Consider the following 22,475-nt stretch of genomic DNA (forward strand, 5'->3'; position numbering starts at 1 on the left):
CATCTCTGCCAATATGTATTTTTTTCCTTTTAAAGTTATTTGTGTTCACTTTGGGGATCTTTCATAAGGGATAAATGTAATTAGTCGTAAAGTGAAGATGGTTTCATTTTAAATTAAACTGGAGTCTGGATGAAGATTAGAAGTCTTCGTCATGAATGCTAAACCCTCCCCCTGAGAAATGAGGCTGGAGATACTTGCTGTGCAATCCACAAACTCTTTATTCAGCTAATAGCACCTCTTCACCTTTGAAGAGACTACAAAAGCTTAGAGCTGTCCTCTAGGCCTAATTTGCAAAGTAAATATTTTGGTAAGAGAGCTACTGAAAGCAAGTTAGTTGCTTTTCAACTCCGGATGGGTTTCCCGCCATGCTTGGCTGGCTTTTTCTGAACTCGTACCTTCAAGGAGGATCCTTCTGACCTGCAGCCAATCTGGGGTGACACCTCCCACCTCCTCCTCTCAACTCTGCCCACTTAACTCAGTGGCGAGTTCTGGTATCTGTCAATCCCAATGCTCCCTCCCCATCTGACAGAGCCTGGGTTCACATGGGGAGTGGGGAAGACGGTCTCTGAGCCTGGCCCTCCTCCTCGATAAGTCCCTGGGAAGGCTCTTTGCTAACTCCTGTCTTGGGGAATTTCCTCCCCCACACCCTGTCTCTGCTGGGCTTCTTCTAACTCTGTCTCCGAATCAGAGTCTGAAACCAAAACAGAAGGCCTGGAATCAATCCTGGGGGAGTCTTGGGGAATTTCCTCCCCCACACCCTGTCTCTGCTGGGCTTCTTCTAACTCTGTCTCCGAATCAGAGTCTGAAACCAAAACAGAAGGCCTGGAATCAATCCTGACAATCCTTATTTCAAAGAGCTTATTCTGACCCTTGTACATGAAAATTCCATTTCCTGTATTTTCATCCTGGTTTCTATCAAAACTGTAAACATGCATAAGGAATTAATTAAAATTCTTTGCAAGTAAGCACTAGAACTAGGTGTCTTTCAAATTGTTAGGGGGCAACTCATTCCCTTGCCATGTCACTTCCTTCCCTCCAATATACAGTCTTACATGTGGGATTTCCCTACCATTAGTTCCCTCCTCATGTAAGGCTGTCCATTGCTGCATGAGGGTTTTGTTGGATTGTATCATCAGTTGGTTAATATTCCTGATTATACCTAAAGTGGCAATACTACTGCTCACCATGTTGTTGTTTTTAACTTTGCTGCTTATCTTTGCCTTTCTTTTTTGCTACTTCTGCCCTGTTGTTATATTTTTCTGCTCCTTAGATGTACAACAGCTTACTTTTTATGGGTCAGTGACTAGAGTATTTTGCACTTAGAAGTCCTCAAAGAGTTCTTACTTTTGAGGTTTAACTGGCTAGCCATGAAATCATCAAATTTCAAATTTTCCGCATCTGCATCTTTGCTAACTGGGTTAATAGTAGTTAACTTTGTTGTTAGATGCTGTTACTTTTTAATGTTTTTAAAGAAACCCTCTTTAAACTTTAGCACGTCTCTGACCATATTTCCAAACATTTCATGGGACAGCTTGAAAACATTCTACTTACTTAATCTTTTCTTTTAAAAAAATACAAATAATATTGTTGTATGTATGTACACTCACAGCTTTACTCTTGGATCTTATGATATAATGATGCAGTTCAGACATCACAATAAATCATCTATTGTGATAGGAATGAGCTGCAGGAAGCCTTGGGCTCATGCACTCCCTTTCTGTTCTTCTGACACAGTTGCAAGAAAATTGGAAACTTTTACTTTCTTTTATTGTTTCATCTGATCCAAGCAAACTGTGGTTAATCTTAACTATGGTTTGTTTGAATCAAGCCAGCTTCCTAACTCATGAAGCTGCTGCATCAGAAGGGATGGGGGAGCATGTGAGTCTAAGGCTCACTCTGGTGCATTTGCAACACAATCAACTATGATAATGTAATGCAGGGGTAGGTAATATGGTGCCCATAGGCACCAGTGTGCCCCCAGACACCTTTCTTGGCACCCACCAGGGCGCCCTACTCTTCCCATTTAAAAGAAAAAATAACGTATTTTCTCACCAGTAGCTGGGATCACTTTCAGTAGGGATACTATAGCTGCACCTTGCAATGCAGAGCCTACATTGAGCAGCAGCTTGGATTAGATGCTCTCCGAGGTCCCTTCCAACTCTATGATTCAAAGAAAGGGAGGGCCTCCAGCTGCTGCCATCTTCATTTCCCATGAATGCCTCTGGGCTTCATGATGAGGCTCAGAGACATTCTTAGGAAATGAAGATGAGAGAGAGGGAGAGAATGTATGGTGATCCAGAGGGAGAGAGAAAAAGAGATGGGGGGAAATTAGTTGGCTGGCAGAGGAGGGCAGGGAGAGAAAAAGAGTTTGCCCTCCCTCTGTGAATTAGATTTCTGTTGGCACTGAAAATTATGACTTCAAAGGAGTTATTTAGTGTGCTGTGGCTCAACCCCCACCTCTGCCTTGTACACAGTTGATTGAACAGGTTACTTGTCCTTTGTGACTAGCTATACCTCCCATGGCAGCTATTTTGTTGTAGTGCCCATGACAGTTCTTCAAATTGCTGAATGTGCTAACGGTCCCAAAAAGGTTGAGTTCAAGAATTCTTGCTGCACTTTAGGGGAAAAAAATCACATTCAGTCTGCTTCTAGAATAATTCATGGAAATACAACTGCAGCACATGACACCCAGATCTTGAACCTTTGAGGCAATAACTATGACATCAGCCCCTTGCTTAGGGTCCAATTTGTAAAAGTGCTGAACAGTTTGGGGTGACAGTCCTGAAAACTCCCTAGAAATGTGTCTGAAAGAGCCATTACACATCTTCCCTACAGCTGTCTGGGAGGTGTGGGGTGGTTTTACCACTTTCTACCACTGTGAACATTTTCACCACCCCACTCCCCTCAAATTTATGGCTGAAAAAGCAGTTTACCATAGTTTTGACAAGACAGTAACTAATTGCTGCCTCATCTCAAGTAGCTTTCCTTAGCTGGGCATGACTCCTTTATATCAAAAACTGACTAGTGTAGTCCACCAAATGTTTGTGTTTAAATTTCAGACTCCCTTCAGGTTGATAATTTGGAATCCTGTATACTTGAACTTTTCTTTATCTATGGGATGACTGACTGCAGTAATTTTGTATTCCAGGCTTTCATGCTGCTCTGTGATCTCTTAATGATTTTTAGCCATCAGCTGATGAGTGGAGGCAGGGAGGGTCTTCAGCCTTTGGTGTTTAACCCAGATTCGGGTCTGCAATCTGAACTCCTTAGCTTTGTAATGGATCATGTCTTCATTGACCAGGATGATGAGAACCAGAGCATGGGTATGTATTAGTTACCTTGATTTGGAACAAGTCATTCCAAAATAGCAGGAAAAAGGTAGCTGGCTTTTTTTGTAGTGCAGCTTACCCAGTTAATGATCCAACATTTGGAATGTAATTTTCCTGTATTTGTTTTCAGCAATGTCCTCTAAACCCCATTTCTAGGTTACTCAATGGGTGTGTGATAATATAATATAATGAGTAATCCATCTGTTTTGGAGAGAGGATGAGTGCACAACAAACTTGTAGAAATAATTGTGTAACTCTCAATAGCACACCTTTGTCTTTAAAGCAATATGAGGAGTGGCATTCTTGCATTGATAGTGAGTTAGTGCATTCAGTATAGCTGGGAATAAAGACTAATTTTAGATGTCTGATTCCCCCCCCCCCCTAAGAATCTGTTCAGTTAGCCATTTGTCCTTACTTTAAAAAAAACTTCTGGAATACAGTGGGTCAGTCAAAAGGTTGAATGTGTTAGGTAGCTGCAATGAAAACTCAGCTTTCAGAGTTCAAATTCTTACCAGTGCTCAATATTTGTTCTACCAGTATAAGTCATCACTGAATCATATATTCCAGGGTTGGGCAATTTGTGGCCCTCCAGATGTTTTGGCCTGCAATTCCCATCATCCCTCTCCATTGGCTATGCTGGCTAGGGCTCATGGGAGTTGTAGGCCAAAATATCTGGAGGGCCACAAGTTGCCCACCCTGATGTAGTACTAATAGGGAACTCAGTTCTCAGAGTGCTGGCCCTTAATTAGCCATAATGGCACCCGCCATACATAAGAGATGAGGTATCAGCAGGATTGGGGAACAACACGGTTTGCAGAAGTACAAAAAATGTTTAGAAAAACAAATTCTCAAATGGGAAGCATCCCCCAAAACAGCACAGTGAGGACTGATCATGCCCAGTTGCCATGGAATGCTGGCTGACTAACTGTTGGAGGGGGGTGGAATGGAAAATGGAGGGTGGGGGGGCGGGGGATAAGAGGGCAGGTCCTACCCAGTTAGTCATGACCAGGAGCACTCCATAGTGCAGTATATCCTTATAGGTCCCAATTGAACTACCCAGTCATGTTTTAAATTATGTAGTTTTAATGTTTACTGTTTTAAATGTTCTTGGTTTTAATGTTTTAAATTGTTATGCACTGTTGTGATTTTTTAGCAAATAAAGCATTCTATAATGTTAATAATGAATAATAAAATAAAATGTTAGTGAATTGCATGATATGCCACCTGTGATAAGGAAATGAGGTTCAGCATCAACTGGAAGGGCAACAAATATTTTCTTTTCATTACGGTTTAGAGGGAGATGAAGAGGATGAAGCTAATAAAATTGAAGCTTTACACAAGAGAAGGAACCTTTTGGCTGCCTTTAGCAAGCTTATAATTTATGATATTGTAGACATGCATGCAGCAGCTGATATCTTCAAACATTATATGAAGGTATGGTTCCATAGTTCACTCTTTTCTCCTAGTAATAAGTGAGATTTGTACCTTAAAATGTATGGGTTATATTCAAAGGTGGCTTTGCCTTAGCAGAAAGCATATATGCTCACCCAATTTTTGTCAGGCCCCCTCCAACTGACTAAAGCTTCCTGTCCCCTCCTTAAAAAATTGCTCCTGAGGGTTGGGGAATCCTCTGGAACAGAGTAGGATATGGTACAAAGGGCTGCATTAGGTAGGAGGGGATTGGTGAAATTTGGTTCCCCCAGCTTGTGCCAGTCGAAGTGCTTTCTGCTACAGCAAACCCACCAATGGACACAATCCTATAACTGTCTTTCTTCCGATGTATGATTTTCTTTATCAGATTGTCTTGAGTACCTTGACCATTCTACCTAACCTTGAAACCTTCAACTTTTCTAGTAACAATACTGTGGAAATACATTGGCCTGTGGGAGTGATCACAAGCTCTTTGTGTGAGTTCCATGTGTGCGAGATCCATCATGCAAATACTGTCCAAGCAATAGAACACTTATTAATCTCTGTCTCTAGATAGGATTCAAACTCTTTGCTCCTTGAATGGAAACACCTCTTCATGGAAGTAGAATGGAATGGAGCTTTTCTTCCATTAACAGAAGCTCCTTCTATGCATGGAGTGAATACTTTAGATCCAATCCTCTGTAGTTTAAAATAAGGTGACAATTCAATGTTGTTGAGCCTTTGGTACTGACATCTATTAATAAAATAAACTTTGTCAGCATAAGGGGACCATAGAACTTGGGGGGAGACTATAAAACCCACAATGAGGGCTTCATTTTTTAAAAGATTTTCTCAATAAAAATATGCTGCAACTAAAAGGGTGTTTTTCCCTTTCTTGTAGTACTACAATGACTACGGAGATATCATTAAGGAAACATTGAGTAAAACAAGGCAAATTGATAAAATCCAGTGTGCAAAAACTCTCATTCTCAGTTTGCAGCAGGTAAGAATCTTAGGCACCCTTTTAATTCTCAAACATCTCTCTCTCTCTCTCACACACACACACACTCACCCTACTTCCTTCATGTTCTTTTATGTTCCACCACTGCTGTCCTGCGATCACAATATGTAGCCTCACTTCAACATTGTTGAGCCGCTACAGTATTTCTTTCTTACTAGGGGACATGGAAGAATTTATAAAAGAAAACATTGTGTCCTTTGTGGCTGCTCTGAGGACTATTTCATTAGATTAGTTTCTTAATTACATATTCTTCTTCATGCAGGAAAAGGGATGAGTACAAGTAAGCTGTATGTATCAGGTATCTGTAGCAATATACTTAAGGTAGAGAAATTGTTCGCACTATGCCACTTATATGTACACTTCCAACATCAGCCTTTGACAATTACACTCGCCATCGTGAGTGTGACACTGTCCTCCAGTGGGTGTGTCATATAAAATATTTCATCCCCTACTTTAAAGCTGAGGTGGGTGGCAAACATGGCAATCCCCATCCCCTCCCCAGCTTCAAGATTGGGAGGAAAACTGGGAGGGTTAAAAGCATGCTCCTCACCTTTCTTTTCTGCAGGAGAGGCAAGAAGGGGGAAGCTCCTTCAGCTGCTGCTTGGCAGAGGGACCAGAGCCCAACTGCTAAGCATTGCTTGAAGCCTGCACACTCCTTGCCTCTTGTTCCCCACTCTGAAAGGCTGTGGCCCTCTTTGAGCATTCGAATATCCCTCCTGCCTTTCCTGTAGGAAAGTGTGGCCAGGGGGTGGGTGGGGGGAGATTCCTTTGCTGTTGTGCAGAGGCACTTGCCTCGAGCTAGCCAGCAGTGGGAGGAACCTGGCAACCACCATTTTAGGTTTTGCTAGCAAGTCCAACAAAAAATCATAGTCCCCTGTTTAATATATTAATATCTGTATAGGGAATTGTAACTTCTGAAACAACCTTCAGTAGGAGTGGCTCTCCTGGGTTGCTCTGGAGCATGAGTGGGGAACTGGATGTCCTTGGAGGGCTGGATTGCCTCCTGAGACACCTCCTGGAAGCCAGATGAAGTCAGTGGGCAGGCCTCTCCCTCCTGAAGCCCCACCCTCTGATATCATCCAGCCCCCTTTTATGTGCAGAGAGAGGCACAAAGCAATTGCACAGAGAAAGGGACTCAGCCAGCAGCTCCAGCTGACTGCAGTTGGCTTTGCTCCTCCCTCACCTTCCCTTCTCACTCCTCGAGGTTGTGGCACAGTTGCTCTCACATTCTCTTCTTGGAGGCCCTTGCTCAAGGCCTCTGCAGGCCTGGTGGGCCAGAGGTTCCCATCACTGTTGTGGAGGATGATGCAATCTTTTCTAAGCCCTACATACTGATTACATGGCAGCTGACACCAATGTCTATTACTGTGGTCTTCCACTTGAAAATCTTACATAATGTTTTTTAAGGTTTTAACCATTCAATTCTTTCTTTAGTTGTTTAACGAGCTTGTTCAAGAGCAAGGTCCTAACTTGGACAGGACATCTGCCCACGTCAGTGGTATTAAGGAGTTGGCCCGAAGGTTTGCTCTTACTTTTGGTCTGGACCAGATCAAGACAAGAGAGGCTGTAGCCACCTTACACAAGTGAGTGTCAAGGAATACATTGAAAGGCAATTAATCTGTGTGAGTTTTTAAAATGGGGAATCACATCAGCTTGTCAAGTAAGAATTAAAATTCACTGTTCTACTTATGAATTAGATGTATGCATATGGGAAATCTGCTGGTGTTGAGGAAAATAATTATGCTTTTGTAATAGACTAGTGCTTTAAAATATTGACTCAAATGCTGGTCTAGCTCATCAAGCACATTAATATAAATATTACTAAAAAGCAGTCCATATTGTATTGAATTTGTTTTAAGCATCTTAAAGATTAAGTGTTTAACATGCTTTGAACTCTGATATGACTGATAAAATACAAAATGTTATAAGAAATATTAAAAGCAGTTGCAAATAGCAGAAGTTACAGGAATTCCAGAATATTATGTCACTCAAAGTATTAAATATAAAAGGCCTGATCCAGTTCTGTTTGAACATTCAGTTCAGAGAACATTGGTTATTGGGAGGGAGGGAGGGAGGGAATGAATGAATGAATGAATGAATATTTATATACAGCTAGATTCATGCAACAAGTAATGCCCTGGGGATACATATTCCTATCCACATCAAGACACATCCAGTTGGAGGGGCCGTAGTTCACTAGTAGTGTATATGCTTTGCATGCAGAAGATTCGAGGTTCAATCCCTGGGATCACAGGTAGAATACTCCAGGAAAGATCTCAGCCTGTGACATTTGAGAACTGCTAGAGTAGACCAATGGTATGACTTTGTGTAAGACATTTCATATGTTGAGCCAGTTTAGTGTATCTCAGTTGAGCACCACAATGTAGATGGCAAATGTGCACCCAGATGCACATCTGTATCACCCGTGTGAGCATGTAAGCATGCTTCTGCACTACTTTTTTCTTAATGGATCAGGAAAAAATGTTCACTTCACTTGAGGTTGGGGGGGGGTTGCATTTGTGGAGTTTAACTAAAAGATTTAACACTCATAAAAATACTCTGTAAAGAAGTACAAATTGTATCCCTGTGTAGCTGTAAATGCTTATGTTCTTTGAATCTTATTACAGGGATGGCATAGAATTTGCCTTTAAATATCAGAATCAGAAAGGACAGGAATATCCACCACCTAACCTCGCTTTCTTGGAAGTGCTTAGTGAGTTTTCTTCTAAACTCTTACGGCAGGACAAAAAGACAGTGTAAGTAATATTTTTGCTGGTTATAAGCAGACCTTAGTAACGTATGTACATGAAGCTGAGTGGTATATTCTTTGACAGTACTTGTAATGTCAATTTCTGTCAATGCTTTGGAATCCACAGGTGTTCAAAATCCTGTGGTTATGAGGGAACCATGGTATTCTGAATGCATAATCTCAGTGTCTGTGTTTCCATAGCACTCTCTAGACAGTATATGCAGGACTAACATATGAATGACATATCATCTGCTCCCATGTGAACTTGCCGTCCCTTAATATCAGCTGTTGAGGCCCTCTTCCATGTGCCATTACCTTCAGAGGCACAGTTGGTGGCATCACATGAGAGGGCTTTCTCATTGGTGGCACCCCATATGTAGAGCACTTTGCCCCAAGAGGATAGGTTAGGCCATCTTTCTCTTTATCTCTGTTCTGCCAGAAATTGAAAATATTTCTCTTTAAACAAGCATTTGACTCTGTGGTTGCTTAATTTCATTTATTGATTACTAGCTGAAGTACCCAGTGTTGCCCAGATTAATTTAATTAGAACATCCAGTTTACACTGGATGCAACTCAAGCAAATCCTTAAGACTGTCATAATAATTGATCAAATGGCATAGTGGCAATGAGTGTCTGAAAGTTTTGATTTGCCGCCATTTTGTTTCAAGGTGGTGGTCGTAATTTTCACTATACAAACCATTCCAGATAGAGGTAGAACAAATCCTAAAAGTTCCATAGCAATCGATCAAATTGCATAGAGACAGTGAGTGTCCAAAAGTTTTGATTGACTGCCATTTTGTTTCAAGATGGCAGTCAAATTTTTCACTATGCCCCAAACGATCCCAGATAGAGGTAGAACAAATCCAAAAAGTTCCATAACAATCGGATATATGGTTTTGAGTCCATCGAGGACATACAAACAAACGGACTTGGCTTCGCACGGATTGGGAAGAGCCCTTAGTTTGAGACAACAAAGCCTTACACACCTGTCTTCAAATTGTAAGAACTGCAAAACTATCTCCTGGTTAAGAAAGTCTGCCATGTAGTGACTGAATATGATACTACAGACTTCAACCTCACAGACACATTTAAAGTAATTATGATTAATGTGTTTTGTTCTTTGTCTCCTGAAGACTGTCTTGAGCTTCTCTTTCTGTAAGCTATGACTTCTTCTCTGCTCTTCCTTCTCTCCCCCTCCCACCACATCAACTGCCAACATTTTTCTTCCGTTACCTGGGCAACTTGCTCCCTTCCCCTGCCCCCTGCTGTATCAATCTGATAATATAGGTTGAATATCTGATGGTAGAACAAATCCTGAAAGTTTCATAACTATCGAATGTACAGTTTTCAAGTCCATCCAGGACATACAGACAAACACTTCCAGAGAGAGAGACAGAGAGACAGAGAGAGAGAAGGCTAGTCTTGGCTCCTCGTATTTTTGTCTTTGCTTTTAGTTTGTAAATGTGTTTTAATGATTTATTGTTTTTATGTTTATATATTTTGTAAGCTGCTTTGAGCAATTCCTTCTTTAGAGGGGAAATTAATAAATAATAACTTGACTCTAGAGAGGAGGCTCCTCCTCCTGGCTTCTAGTGTTCCTTCTACATGAGGACAGGGGAACATGCATAAGGTGTAGAAAGTCAAACAAGGCTTGCAGTCCTTTCTTCAAGAAATAGGAGCACTTTTAAAATGAAGACTGCCACTTGGGACTTTCCTCAGCTCTCCAGTATCGGCACAGTTGCTGCTAACCCATGAACCTCTTAGGCATTCATCAGACCAATTCTAGATAAAAGTTTTCTAACATTCCAGTCGCACTACCCTTAGAGGTAAATAGAACCTGATTCCATGCCCTGACTGGGATAGACCAATAAGAGTAAAATATGTCAGTAGTGCTACTTCTTCACATAAGTCTGTTGTTTTAAGTGACAGTAGAGTGGAGATGAATATACAAGGAAATTGCCTGCTCTTCTGTCAGAAGAGAATGGAAAATCAACAAGCTAGTCATGTTTTATCTCTGTCTCAGACATTCATGGGACTGGCCCACTGATTATTCCTTCTCTTCTTAGTCCATTTGTGACTGAACTTTTAGGCTATTTGCGGGAAAGCAGTTTATTGCCAGGCTAAAAGAACAGGTTCTATTTGGTCTGAACCTAGTGAGGTGCATCTCGAAATAGGATTATTAATTATAGCAACCTAAGCTTACTTACAGATTTGTAAGTGCTATATAATAAAGGATGAGGTAGTTAGGGCTCACAAAGTAGAGGCTGGGAGGGAAAATTCCATGTCATCCGTAGCAGCTGGGCCGCTGGGATAAGGTATTGGGTCGCTGAGGCGTTTTATACTCTCTTCAGCCTTGGAGAGCAGTTCAGTAAGCCCTAGTCTTTTTGCAGGTCTGAGGACAGCAAAAAGTTCAACCGTCAGGAGGAGTGCAGCCATACCTACAATTGGAAGATAATATTCATAAATTCAGTTGTATCTGGAAACCAGTGATATTTTTACTCCACAAGTGTTTCAGGGATGCGATGCCAGAATTGTAAACCTCTAATACTCTCTTCTTATTTATTTGATTTGTACCCCACTTTTCTACCAAAAAATAGCACTCAAAGCAGCTAACTCTTAGGTCTGTCTAACATTTATTAGTTGACAATTTGTATCCTTCGATAGATATACCAATAGCTTTTTCTTCTATAATAGCAATGTACTACTAGTTAGTTGAAAGCCTCTCATTCTTTTTCCTAAACTTGACTAGCCAGGCTTTCTTAGCAATGCCTGCAAGAAAAATTCTCTATTCTTGAGGCTGCTGTTTATTTGATTTCATAATTTTAAACATAAGCAATGAAAGCAAATAGTATATATGTAGTGCATGATTAACAATTACACACGCACAGAGGACAGAATGTATTGCATAGCTGATAAGACCACTTTGCGCTCCTTAAATAATCAGGGCAAGACATCTGATGGCTAATTAGGTAGAAGCTGTACTGTTGATATAAAAGCTGTTTTATTCACTGTTTTATCCTTGCTCCTTTTCCACTCCCCCCACCCCATCCAGGCACACTTATTTGGAGAAGTTCCTAACAGAACAGATGATGGAAAGGAGGGAAGATGTATGGCTTCCATTGATTTCCTACAGAAATTCATTAGTTACAGGTGGTGAGGATGATAGGATGTCTGTGAATAGTGGAAGCAGCAGCAGCAAAGCTTCTTCAGTGAGAAATAAGAAAGGCCGGCCTCCCCTTCACAAGAAAAGGGTTGAAGGTAAGTATGACTTTTAAGAATGCATATTACGCTGCACACCAGGCTTGCATTGTGTAAAAATATAACATTTTCTTTTTTTAATTTATTTTATCTTTATAAATGAAATAAACAAAACCAAAATTACGAACAACCTGATCAATACTACAATTTCCCAACAATACCATATTCTGATGAGGACACCACAATAACAAAAAGAGAAGGAAAAAGAAAAAAAAAAAGTAAAAATGAGGAGGAAAGGAAGTAAAGAAAAAAGAAGATTCTTTCCCCTTCCCTCCCCCTCTCCATCTGCCTCCCCTTTAAAGAATTAAGTTTAAACACCAATACCCCCCGGCCTCCGATGCCATTCTATTTTAAAAACTATATCTGTAACCTTAACGATCTTACAATTTAATAAACAAACTTACATTTCAATATCATATCATGAATCTTATATCAAAGAAACAGGTCTACAGTTCATTCCCAGTAGCCTATATTATTATTATTATTATTATTAATAATAATAATTAGAAGAAATATAGTGTTATATAATAATAAAACTTAAAATAAACCTTCAACAATCAGTAATATATTTTATATATAAATGCATGTGCACAATTACCCTCAAACAATAAATTTAAATACAGCATACCATATCTATTTTGAAATAAAAAATATAAAGAAAAGCAAGAGAAAAAAAAAGATGAAAGAGAATAAACGAATATATGTATAATCATTTATCTTCTGACCTAGCCTGGATCATGTAGACTAAACACAAGCAGTTAACAAGGCTTGTTTAAAGATTCCAGTTCATGGGGTAGTAACAGAATTCTCATGCATTTTTACGTTCAGCCATGCCTCCGCCATTTCATGATTTAGAAACTTCTTCTTCTGACCTTCAGACACAATGCAAAGTGTAGCAGGATATTTTAAGTAATATTGTAAGTTCATTTGTTTTGCCATATTTTTCGCTTTGATGAATTGCCTTCTTTTATTCGCCACCTCTTTCATGTAGTCTGGAAATAACATAACTTTATCTTGTTTCCAGGAAAGGCTTCCACCCTCTCTTGCCAAACGCAGGATATAATTCTTTGTGGAGACTTTTGCAAATTGGACTATGATCATGTAATCAGTCCCTTTAGCATTTGGCACATGAAATGCCTGCTCAATATCAAGTAAATAATCAGATGGGATAGGGAGTATCTCATGCAAAAGTTTATCCACAAAAATAGGCAATTTATTAGACAGATTTTTAATCCCAATAATACGTATATTGGATCTCCTCATGAAGGCCTCCAGTTGAGAAATCCTGTCAGAGACATTTTTAAAACAAATTTGTGTCGTAGTTTCATTTCCTGCCACTTGGTCTTCTAGCTCATTAATTTTCGTGTCCATTTTTTGCCATGACGCATTAATTAAATCTACAGCTCCTTGCAAGGCGGTGATGGAATTTTGGATTAAATCCAGTCTTTTGGCTTGCTCCGTAAATTGCGAAGATAAAGTGTTTATCAGAGTAAATAATTCCCCTATATCTTCTGTTCTTGAAACTTGTGACACAGGGGGTGCGGGGGGAGTTGAGGCTGGCTCCTTTCTTCTCCTCAGTGCAGACATGTTTCTCTCAAACAGATCTTGCAGGTCCTCAGATGTTCTCAAATATTGTTAACATTTCTTAAATCATCCCTCAGAAGTTGTTGATATTTCTTAAAGCATATATTATTATGGAACACGTCAGCCCTGTTTTCTCCTATGAAATAGGAGCCTCAGTACAGCTTTTTGCATTGGTAAAGCTTTGGGGAGATAATCCTGGAATCCAGCCCCCCCACTATCTTGAGGGGGGTACTCTTCTCCAAGATATTATACAGATGTTGCCTTGCCCCCCCCCTTTTAATTTCAGGGAGGAATGAAAAGGTTTTTCAACAAAAGCTGTTTGAGAAAGCTCCCACGGGAGTCTCCGTGGGATGCTACCAGAGCGACATTGGTTCCAACATTTTCTGTGACTTTATACTGTTCAAGTAGATCTCAGGAAATGACAGTGACTTCTCTTATTGGACCAATATCTCTTAGCAAATTAGTTAAAAGTTAAAAATTTCAGCAAGCCATTCTTAAGGCAGAAATGGAAAAGGCAATCATTTGTAATCTTGGAATCTATTCCAGAGAAATGGGTCAAATTAAAGGTTTCACTTTTATTCTGTGGAGATTCCAGTGGCTTTGGATCTCATTTAAAGTCGTAGTTTCATATTGCATGGGTAGAGCAAATACCTTGATATAAGTTCCTATGTATTTTATATAGGTAACTTCTAATATAGATGTGATATTTTCAGCAACGCAATTGCTACTCAACATTGAACTTGAATTCTTTCAACCTTTTAGGTTGAAAGTTTAAACCACATTTTATCAGTATATAGAGCATAGCCTCAAAACAGTTCAAGCAAAGGGCAAATCATAATATATCAGTTACTATTCTCTGTAGGTAAGATGCACAGGATGGGAGAATCCAGTTTACATTGGGGTTAGGCCAGATGAGACTTCTTGCAAGCTTAACCTCTTTTTCTAGCTGTATCTGCTTGAGGTTTTTGAAGAACTAGGTCAAGGATCTTATTTATTTAAGGGCTTTATCAGCCACTTTTTAGGACCATGCCTTCCCAAAGCAACGCACATTACAATAATAGTAAGATACAAGGCAGCAATATAAGCAATAGCAGAGGAACAAAGCTGATAGACAATTGCTCTTTAGCATATCCATATTTTGCAGAGAGCTTTTTAAAGCCTGTTTAAAATCATTGAGTAGTGGAGGAGAGATGCAACTCCATTGAGAGAGTGTTTCAAAGCAGAAGGGCCACCAAGGAGAAGGCACAGTCCTGTGCGCTCAATAACCTACCTGAGCTTACAGATGGGCACACAACCAGGGCTTCCAGAGTTTTATAGGTCTTGGTGCAAAAATACTTACAGTTGAGCACGCGCGTGTGTGTGTGTTATGTGTGTGCATTTTTTTGCTGTGGTATGCCAGATGTGTTTGTTTCCACATGCTAGAGTGAACTTCAAAGAAGGAGGCAGGAGCAGTGAGACAAATAGGGAGGTAATTCAGATTTTCTAGAGAAAATTTGAGGATCTATATTCTGTTGTATCAAGTATTGTTTTGAGTCTTACTTTTCTTTCTTCTGCGAAGCTGTAATGGGGTTTGTACAAACATTGACTGTACTATACCTAAAATAGGCCTGTTATTTATTTTATCAACATTTTAAAAATGTTTATTTCATAAACATTTTTCATGTAGAGCTCATGTCTTTTAAATTAAACAAATGTTAATGGATACATTAGAAATCAACCTGGGGGAATATACTAGATTTATTCATCTTAATTTGTTCAGCGTGAGAGAAAGCTAGATTTTGTATTAACTCAGCATTTCAAGTTTTTATCTGTTCCAAATAAGTATTATATTACTTCTTGTTTGCATAAGTTAACGCTTATATTCATACTATACAACTGTTGACTGCAATAGTTTATTGTCCTAATGTCAGATGAGAATCTTGAAGGCTCCTGGCTGAATAGAAATGACAGCATTCAAACCCCAGGTACTCTACAGACACCACAGCTCACATCAACGGTGTTGAGAGAGAACACTCGGCAAATTGGGGAGCAAATTCAGGAGCACGAGTCAGAACCTGGATCTGAACAAGATTTTTTACACAAGTACGTACCATGAAATCGTTCTGCAGTTACAGGAAATTCTTATTAAACATAACCTTCTAACACAACAAAAAATCTTAGGGTTATGAAAGTGTGTTTGAAGGAATGCGGGTGTTGTCAATCATGCTATAATTACATTTTTCACACTTAAAACAAGAAAAAGAATCAAGATGAATGTTTTAGTTTAGTGCCCAACCTCTGAACTATTATTTAAAGCTGTGGTCAGGCACCCGCCCCGCTTCCTGCCCACTTCAAGCTTAGGTATAGAAGCTTAGGTATAGTTCCAGCTGAGAGCTCCCTCCAGCTACAAACTGCCATTGCTGAGGCCACCCAAAAGACAGGATGCAGCAGTTCCCCATTGTTTTTAGATCTAGCTCTATGATCTGCTGAATTACTACTAGCTGTTGTACAGATGTGACAGGAACAGGAAGTAAAGACAGTGTAAACCAGCCTTCCCCATCTGGTGCCTTCCAGATGTTTTGGACTACCACTCTCATCGGCCCCAGCCAGTATAGCCAGTAGTCAGAGATGATGGGAGTGGTAGTGCAAAACATCTAAGTTAATCAGGTTGGGTTGGGGCCATTGAGGAGGGGAAAATCACCCGTTAAGCATTTGTTGTTGTTGTTGTTGTTGAGTTGTTAAGTCATGTCCGACTCTTCATGACCCCATGGACCATAGCACACCAGGCCTTCCTGTCCTCCGCTCTCTCCCGAAGTGTGCTCAAATTCATATTCATTGCATCGGTGATGCTATCTAGCCATCTCATCCTCTGCCGTCCCCTTCTCCTTTTGCCTTCAATCTTTCCCAGCATCAAGGTCTTTTCCAGTGAGTTTTCTCTTCGCATTAGGTGGCCAAAATATTTGAGCTTCAGCTTCAGTATCTCTCCTTCCAATGAGCAGTCAGGGTTGATTTCCTTTAGGATTGACTGATTTGACCTCCTTGCAGTCCAGGGGACTCCTAAGAGTCTTCTCCAGCACCACAGTTCGAAAGCATCAATTCTTCGGCGCTCAGCCTTCCTTATAGTCCAGCTCTCACAGCCATACGTTGCTACTGGGAACACCATAGCTTTGATTATACGAGTCTTTGTCAGCAAGGTGATGTCTCTGCTTCTTACTATGCTGTCTAGGTTTGCCATAGCTTTCCTCCCAAGGAGCAAGCATCTTTTAATTTCATGGCTACAGTCACCATCTGCGGTGATCTTGGAGCCCAAGAAAATAAAATCTGTCACTGCTTCCATTTCTTCCCCTTCTATATGCCAGGAAGTGATGGGGCCAGATGCCATGATCTTAGGGTTTTTTAATGTTGAGTTTCAAACCAGCTTTTGCACTCTCCTCTTTCACCCTCAACAAGAGGCTCTTTAGATCCTCTTTGCTTTCTGCCATTAGGGTAGTATCATCTGCGTATCTGAAGTTGTTGATAATTCTCCCGGCAATCTTAATTCCGACCTGTGATTCATCCAACCCCGGCGTTTCTCATGATGTACTCTGCATATAAATTAAATAAGCAGGGTGACAATATGCAGCCTTGTCGTACTCTTTTCCCAATTTTGAACCAATCGGTTGTTCCATGTCCAGTTCTTACTGTTGCTTCTTGTCCCTTGTACAGGTTTCTCAGGAAACTGGTAAGGTGGTCTGGTACTCCCATCTCTTTCAGAATTTGCCACAGTTTGTTGTGATCCACACAATCAAAGGCTTTAGCGTAGTCAATGAAGCAGAAATAGACGTTTTTCGGGAATTCTATTGCTTTCTCCATGATCACGCGAATGTTGGCAATTTGATCTCCAGTTCCTCTGCCTCTTCGTAACCCAGCTTGTACTTCCAGTAGTTCTTGGTTCACATGCCGCTGAAGCCTAGCTTGTAGGATTTTGAGCATAACCTTGCTGGCATGTGAAATGAGCGCAACTGTATGGTAGTTTGAACACTCTTTGGCATTGCCCTTCTTTGGGATTGGAATGTAAACTGACCTTTTCCAGTCTTGTGGCCACTGTTGAGTGTTCCAAATTTGTTGGCATATTGAGTGCAGCACTTTAACAGCATCATCTTTGAGGATTTTAAATAGCTCGGCTGGAATACTGTCATCTCCACTACCTTTGTTGTTAATAATGCTTCCTAAGGCCCACTGGACTTCACTCTTCTAGGATGTGTGGCTCAAGTTCAGTGACCGCACTATCATGGCTATCAGGGACATTCAGATCTTTCCTGTATAGTTCTTCTGTGTATTCTTTCCACCCCTTCTTAATCTCATCTGCTTCTGTTAGGTCCCTGCCTTCTTTGTCCTTTATCATGCCTGTCTTTGCACAAAACATTCCCTTCAGATATCCGATTTTCTTGAAAAGATCTCTAGTCTTTCCCATTCTATTGTTTTCCTCGATTTCTTTGCATTGTTCATTTTAGAAGGCCTTCTTGTCTCTCCTTACTATTCTCTGGAACTCTGCATTCAGTTGGATATATCTTCCCCTTTCTCCCTTGCTTTTTGCTTCCCTTCTTTCCTCAGCTACTTGTGAAGCCTCATCAGACAGCCACTTGGCTTTCTTCCATTTCTTTTTCTTTGGGATGGATTGAGTTGCTGCATCCTGAACAAAGTTACGGACCTCCGTCCATAGTTCTTCAGGCACTCTGTCTATCAGGTCTGATCCCTTAAATCTGTTTGTCACCTCCACTGTATATTCATAAGGGATATGATTTAGGTCCTACCTGAATGGTTTAGTAGTTTTCCCTACATTCTTCAATTTAAGCTGAAATTTTGCAAGAAGCAGCTCATGATCTGAGCCACAGTCAGCTCCAGGTCTTGTTTTTACTGACTGTATGGAGCTTCTCCATCTTTGGCTGCAAAGGACATAATCAATCTGATTTCGATATTGACCATCTGGTGATGTCCATGTGTAGAGTTGCCTCTTGTGCTGTTGGAAAAGAGTATTTGCTATGATCAGCGTGTTCTCTTGGCAAAGCTCTATTAGCCTTTGTCCTGCTTCATTTTGTACACCAAGGCCATGCCTGCCTGTTATCCCGGTGATTTCTTGACTTCCTACTTTAGCATTCCAATCCCCTATGATGAAGAGGACATCTTTTTTTGGTGTTAGTTCTAGAAGGTGTTGTAGGTCTTCATAGAACCGATCAACCTCAGCTTCTTCAGCCTCAGTGGTTGGGGCATAGACTTGAATTACTGTGAGGTTGAATGGTTTGCCTTGGATTCGTACTGAGATCATTCTTTCGTTTTTAAGATTGTACCCCAGTACTGCTTTTCCCACCCTTTTGTTGACTATGAGTGCTACTCCATTTCTTCTAAGGGATTCTTGCCCACAGTAGTAGATATGATGGTCACCTGAATTAAACTCGCCCGTGCTTGTCCATTTTAGTTCGCTGATTCCCAAGATGTCGATGTTCAGTCTTGCCATCTCATGTTTGACCACCTCCAGCTTACCTTGATTCATTGATCTGACATTCCAGGTTCCTAAACAATGTTGTTCTTTACAGCATCGGACTTTCTTTTCACCACCAGACACATCCACAGCTGAGTGTCCTTTTGGCTTTGGCCCGGCCGCTTCACTCTTTCTGGCGCTACTTGGAAATACCCTCTGCTCTTCCCTAGTAGTATATTGGACACCTTCCGACCTGAGGGGCTCATCTTCCGGTGTCATATCTTTTAGCCTTGTGAAACATTCCATGGGGTTTTCTTGGCAAGAATACTGGAGTGGGTTGCCATTTCCTTCTCCAGTGGACCACATTTTGTCAGAACTCTCCACCATGACCTGTCCGTCTTGGGTGGCCCTGCACAGCATAGCTTATGGCTTCACTGAATTACGCAAGCCCCTTCACCACAACAAGGCAGTTATCCATGAAGGGCTTAAAAAGCATTATTGGATTGTAATCCTGAGCCTTGTTTATCCTTGTACAGCACCTACTTTTTAGTCTTTTCTACAATGCCCAAACATTTTAGGCGTATTATTTAGTAATAATATTAAAACTTAAACATTCAGCCTGGTAAGGTAGCTTAGTCTAAGAGATGTTGACTAGTTCAAGAGCTCATGAGTGAGGACCATAGCTCCCTGGTCCTAATCGGAAACTATCCACTACACTACACTCGTTCTTACAGGTAGATTATATTACAAATAGTATGTCAAGTCTCCATCCTGTGACTGACTGATATTACTCTTAAGTCCTCAGATGCAGATATCTTGGTTGGGCCAGCAGAAATTAGAAGACTTAAGTCGAAAGGACAGGACGGGAATGAACTACATGAAAGGAAGAAGTGGTGTAAGGCATGCAGTGTAAGTGTTCAGAACCACAGTGCTGACAAGAACCAGGGATAAACTTGTTGGCTAATAATTCAGCAGCTAGTGAATGAAAGTTGCTTAGCCATAATACAGTGGCCACTTTACTGTTTGTTCTTGGCTTTCAACAGTTCTAGAAAGACAAACAGTACACAGTAACAAAACTATGATATGGACCACAGCTTGTCACGAAATTCATGTTAACTGCTCCTTAGATCTGTAGAGGACACACTGAGCACTGCTACTCTAACCTGTTAAACACTTGAATAATAGTGCTCTGTGCCTCCTTTATTGATTCAAAGCTCAATTAATGTGAATTTTGTGGCAAGGCCTGGTCCATATCAGAGCTTGGTTTACTTTGGGTTGACTACATATGATTGGTGCTAGAGCACTCCAATCGAAATTATGGGACTTCTGTATTTTGCTGGACAGAATTAAAGTATCAGGTGTGGGCCGAAAGGCCTGAGCACAGCAATACTATAGGACAGTTGTTTTTAGCTAGTAGATGTCTACATTTAGTGTAAATGAAGCTTTTATAAAACAAAGAAGTCCTTAATTTATGGAAATTATTAAGAATGAGATGTTTGCACATATGTGTCTATTAAGCCTTTCCTAGGTAGCAACCAGTCTAGGCCATGGAACTTTCCAGCACATGGTGACTCTACTTCTAAGATATGCAAATAATTATTGTAAGGAAAAGGGATGCTAAGAAAGGGATTTCTGAAAAGTTGGGCAGGTGTTTTTCTTTTTGTGGGCATAAGCAAACAGGTGCATACAAGGTTTTATATGGGGAGCAAGGTGCTAGGCAGAAACTGGTTCAATTTCTTGTGGAGAGGAAGAGTGAGATCAATAACAATTTTCCCTGTCTTGAGCAGCCAAAATTCTAAAGTAAGCAAAAATAAGGATGGTACATTTGACCTTGTTCATTTTTCTTCTCTCTCCCAACTAGGCGGGGTCTCATGGAGGATGATGCTGAGCCCATCTTTGAAGATGTAATGATGTCTTCACGAGGTCAGCTAGAGGACATGAATGAGGAATTTGAGGACACCATGGTCATTGATCTGGTCAGTAAATTACTCTTTCAGATGCAACTTTGTAAAATATGGTAGTTACCAGAGAAACTTAAGCAACTAGGGGAGCAATCCTATGGCCACTAGTCAGTGGCTAGACGGCCATAGGATATGTCAGTTTCCGGAAACCAGCCTTGGAGCCCGCACTCAGAAGAGGAGTGCGGAGCGGTGAAAATGGGGTGTTCCTGGGGGCATTCCGGGGCAGGGAAGGCAGAAATGCTGGTATGACACATCCTATATGCCGTCAGGCAGCCACTTCCCCCGCTCTGTCTTCCCATGGCCAGGCAGCCAATATTGGCTGTCTAGCCGCAAATGCAGGGCAGCTGAACCATGGAGGGGACAATCCCCTCCACACTTCTCCTGCCCTGCATTGGATGGGCGGTCACCTCCGATTTCGGAGGCAGCTGCCTATCCTGATAGGATTGCGCCTAAGGGTGCAGCTAGGATTACATCTTAAAGAGTTATTTTGGTAGGATTTTCAGTATCAGGGGGCATGGTGTCAGTGCCTAACAGTCCCCTTCCCACTCCTATGTTTTTATTCCTTATGTCACCTAATCTTTGCCAAACCCTTTTTTCTGAGTAGTGAGTATGAGTTTGTTTGGAATTATGGGGGCACAAAGTACTTGCTGACTACTGCTTAACAACATATCCATATGTGGAAGGTGGGGTGGTGCAGTTTATAAGTCTTGGGACTGATCACCCACCATTCAACTGTTTACCCTATGAATATCAGCTTTAAATGAAAAGTGGCCCTTAGAAGTGCTAGATGGGCACTAGACACCTCAGTCACCAAGGAGAATCTGTTTATTTCATCCTTCGATAATTTCCTTTCCTGCATCGTTGCACATTTTTTAAATTATTTTGCTGTTCCAGTAGACTGACCTGAAAGAGCTTGGCTGTTATGGGAAACCATTAAGGAATAGTGGTTGGAGTTAGGGATGGCAGAGAATTCCGCCGCAGACTCAAATGAGGCTAGATTCTTTGGAATCCAGCCTCCGGAATCTGCGGTGGAACGGCACCACCCACCTCCACCTCCCGAGGAGTCCCCATGGACTGGCAGTCTGGCACCGGATCCTTTGCGATTACCGTTTCGCTGGGAGAAATACGGCCGCAAATGGCGTAGTGGACGCCATTTGCGGCTGTATTTCTCCAAGGAATATGGTAATGGCAGCTGCCGTTACCATATTGCCAGCACTGCTGAGCTGGAGTGCGCCTCCACGAAATCCTCTGGACGTGGAGCCACTCCAGAGGATTCCGGGGCGGAGGAACAGATTGTCTCCCCCCTCTACGGAACGGAAGGTAGGGATTTCATACATCCCTAGTTGGAGTAAACATTTCCAGGTGTGGGGCTTGGATTGAAATGGCCACCATGTATGGATGGGTTTCAGTATTTCCTCCCAGCCCTGGAAGCACTAAAGCCAGTCTTTATGGAGTCAGTGTACCATGGTTGAATTTCAGAAATTTATTTTGTACTTTTTTCTGGTTTTAAAATTATTTGCATAAAGAATTTGTGCATCCTTGTTAGCAGGGGCAAGAAAAAAAAAAACTGGGCTCACACATCCATATTCTATACCAAAACCCAAATGACAAAGATTTTCTTTCCAGCCCCCTTCAAGAAACCGACGAGAACGAGCTGAATTGAGGCCAGATTTCTTTGACTCTGCAGCTATCATTGAGGATGATTCGGTAAGATTTCATTTGGTAT

The 22,475-nt window shown here is 41.1% G+C and overlaps 1 protein-coding gene across 2 annotated transcripts in view; it reads left to right on the forward strand.

Annotated features, from left to right (window-relative positions):
- The window catches only part of STAG1 (STAG1 cohesin complex component), a 206,531-nt gene that overhangs the window by 181,809 nt on the left and 2,247 nt on the right, over nucleotides 1–22,475 (forward strand). The window contains exons 24-33 of one of the 2 annotated variants that reach the window (XM_084846851.1): nucleotides 3,149–3,323; nucleotides 4,624–4,763; nucleotides 5,641–5,742; nucleotides 7,195–7,343; nucleotides 8,388–8,516; nucleotides 11,562–11,767; nucleotides 15,262–15,433; nucleotides 19,587–19,697; nucleotides 20,650–20,764; nucleotides 22,376–22,456. In XM_084846851.1, the coding sequence (XP_084702977.1) occupies nucleotides 3,149–3,323; nucleotides 4,624–4,763; nucleotides 5,641–5,742; nucleotides 7,195–7,343; nucleotides 8,388–8,516; nucleotides 11,562–11,767; nucleotides 15,262–15,433; nucleotides 19,587–19,697; nucleotides 20,650–20,764; nucleotides 22,376–22,456 (1,380 nt within the window). Of the gene's footprint in view, nucleotides 1–3,148; nucleotides 3,324–4,623; nucleotides 4,764–5,640; nucleotides 5,743–7,194; nucleotides 7,344–8,387; nucleotides 8,517–9,642; nucleotides 9,736–11,561; nucleotides 11,768–15,261; nucleotides 15,434–19,586; nucleotides 19,698–20,649; nucleotides 20,765–22,375; nucleotides 22,457–22,475 lie in introns of those variants that run through there. The other variant, XM_084846852.1, reaches the window with a different exon arrangement.

The sequence above is a fragment of the Heloderma suspectum genome, chromosome 3, assembly GCF_057233095.1.
Source record: "Heloderma suspectum isolate Gila_16-S chromosome 3, 16-S_ref, whole genome shotgun sequence".
NCBI classification, from domain to species: domain Eukaryota; kingdom Metazoa; phylum Chordata; class Lepidosauria; order Squamata; family Helodermatidae; genus Heloderma; species Heloderma suspectum.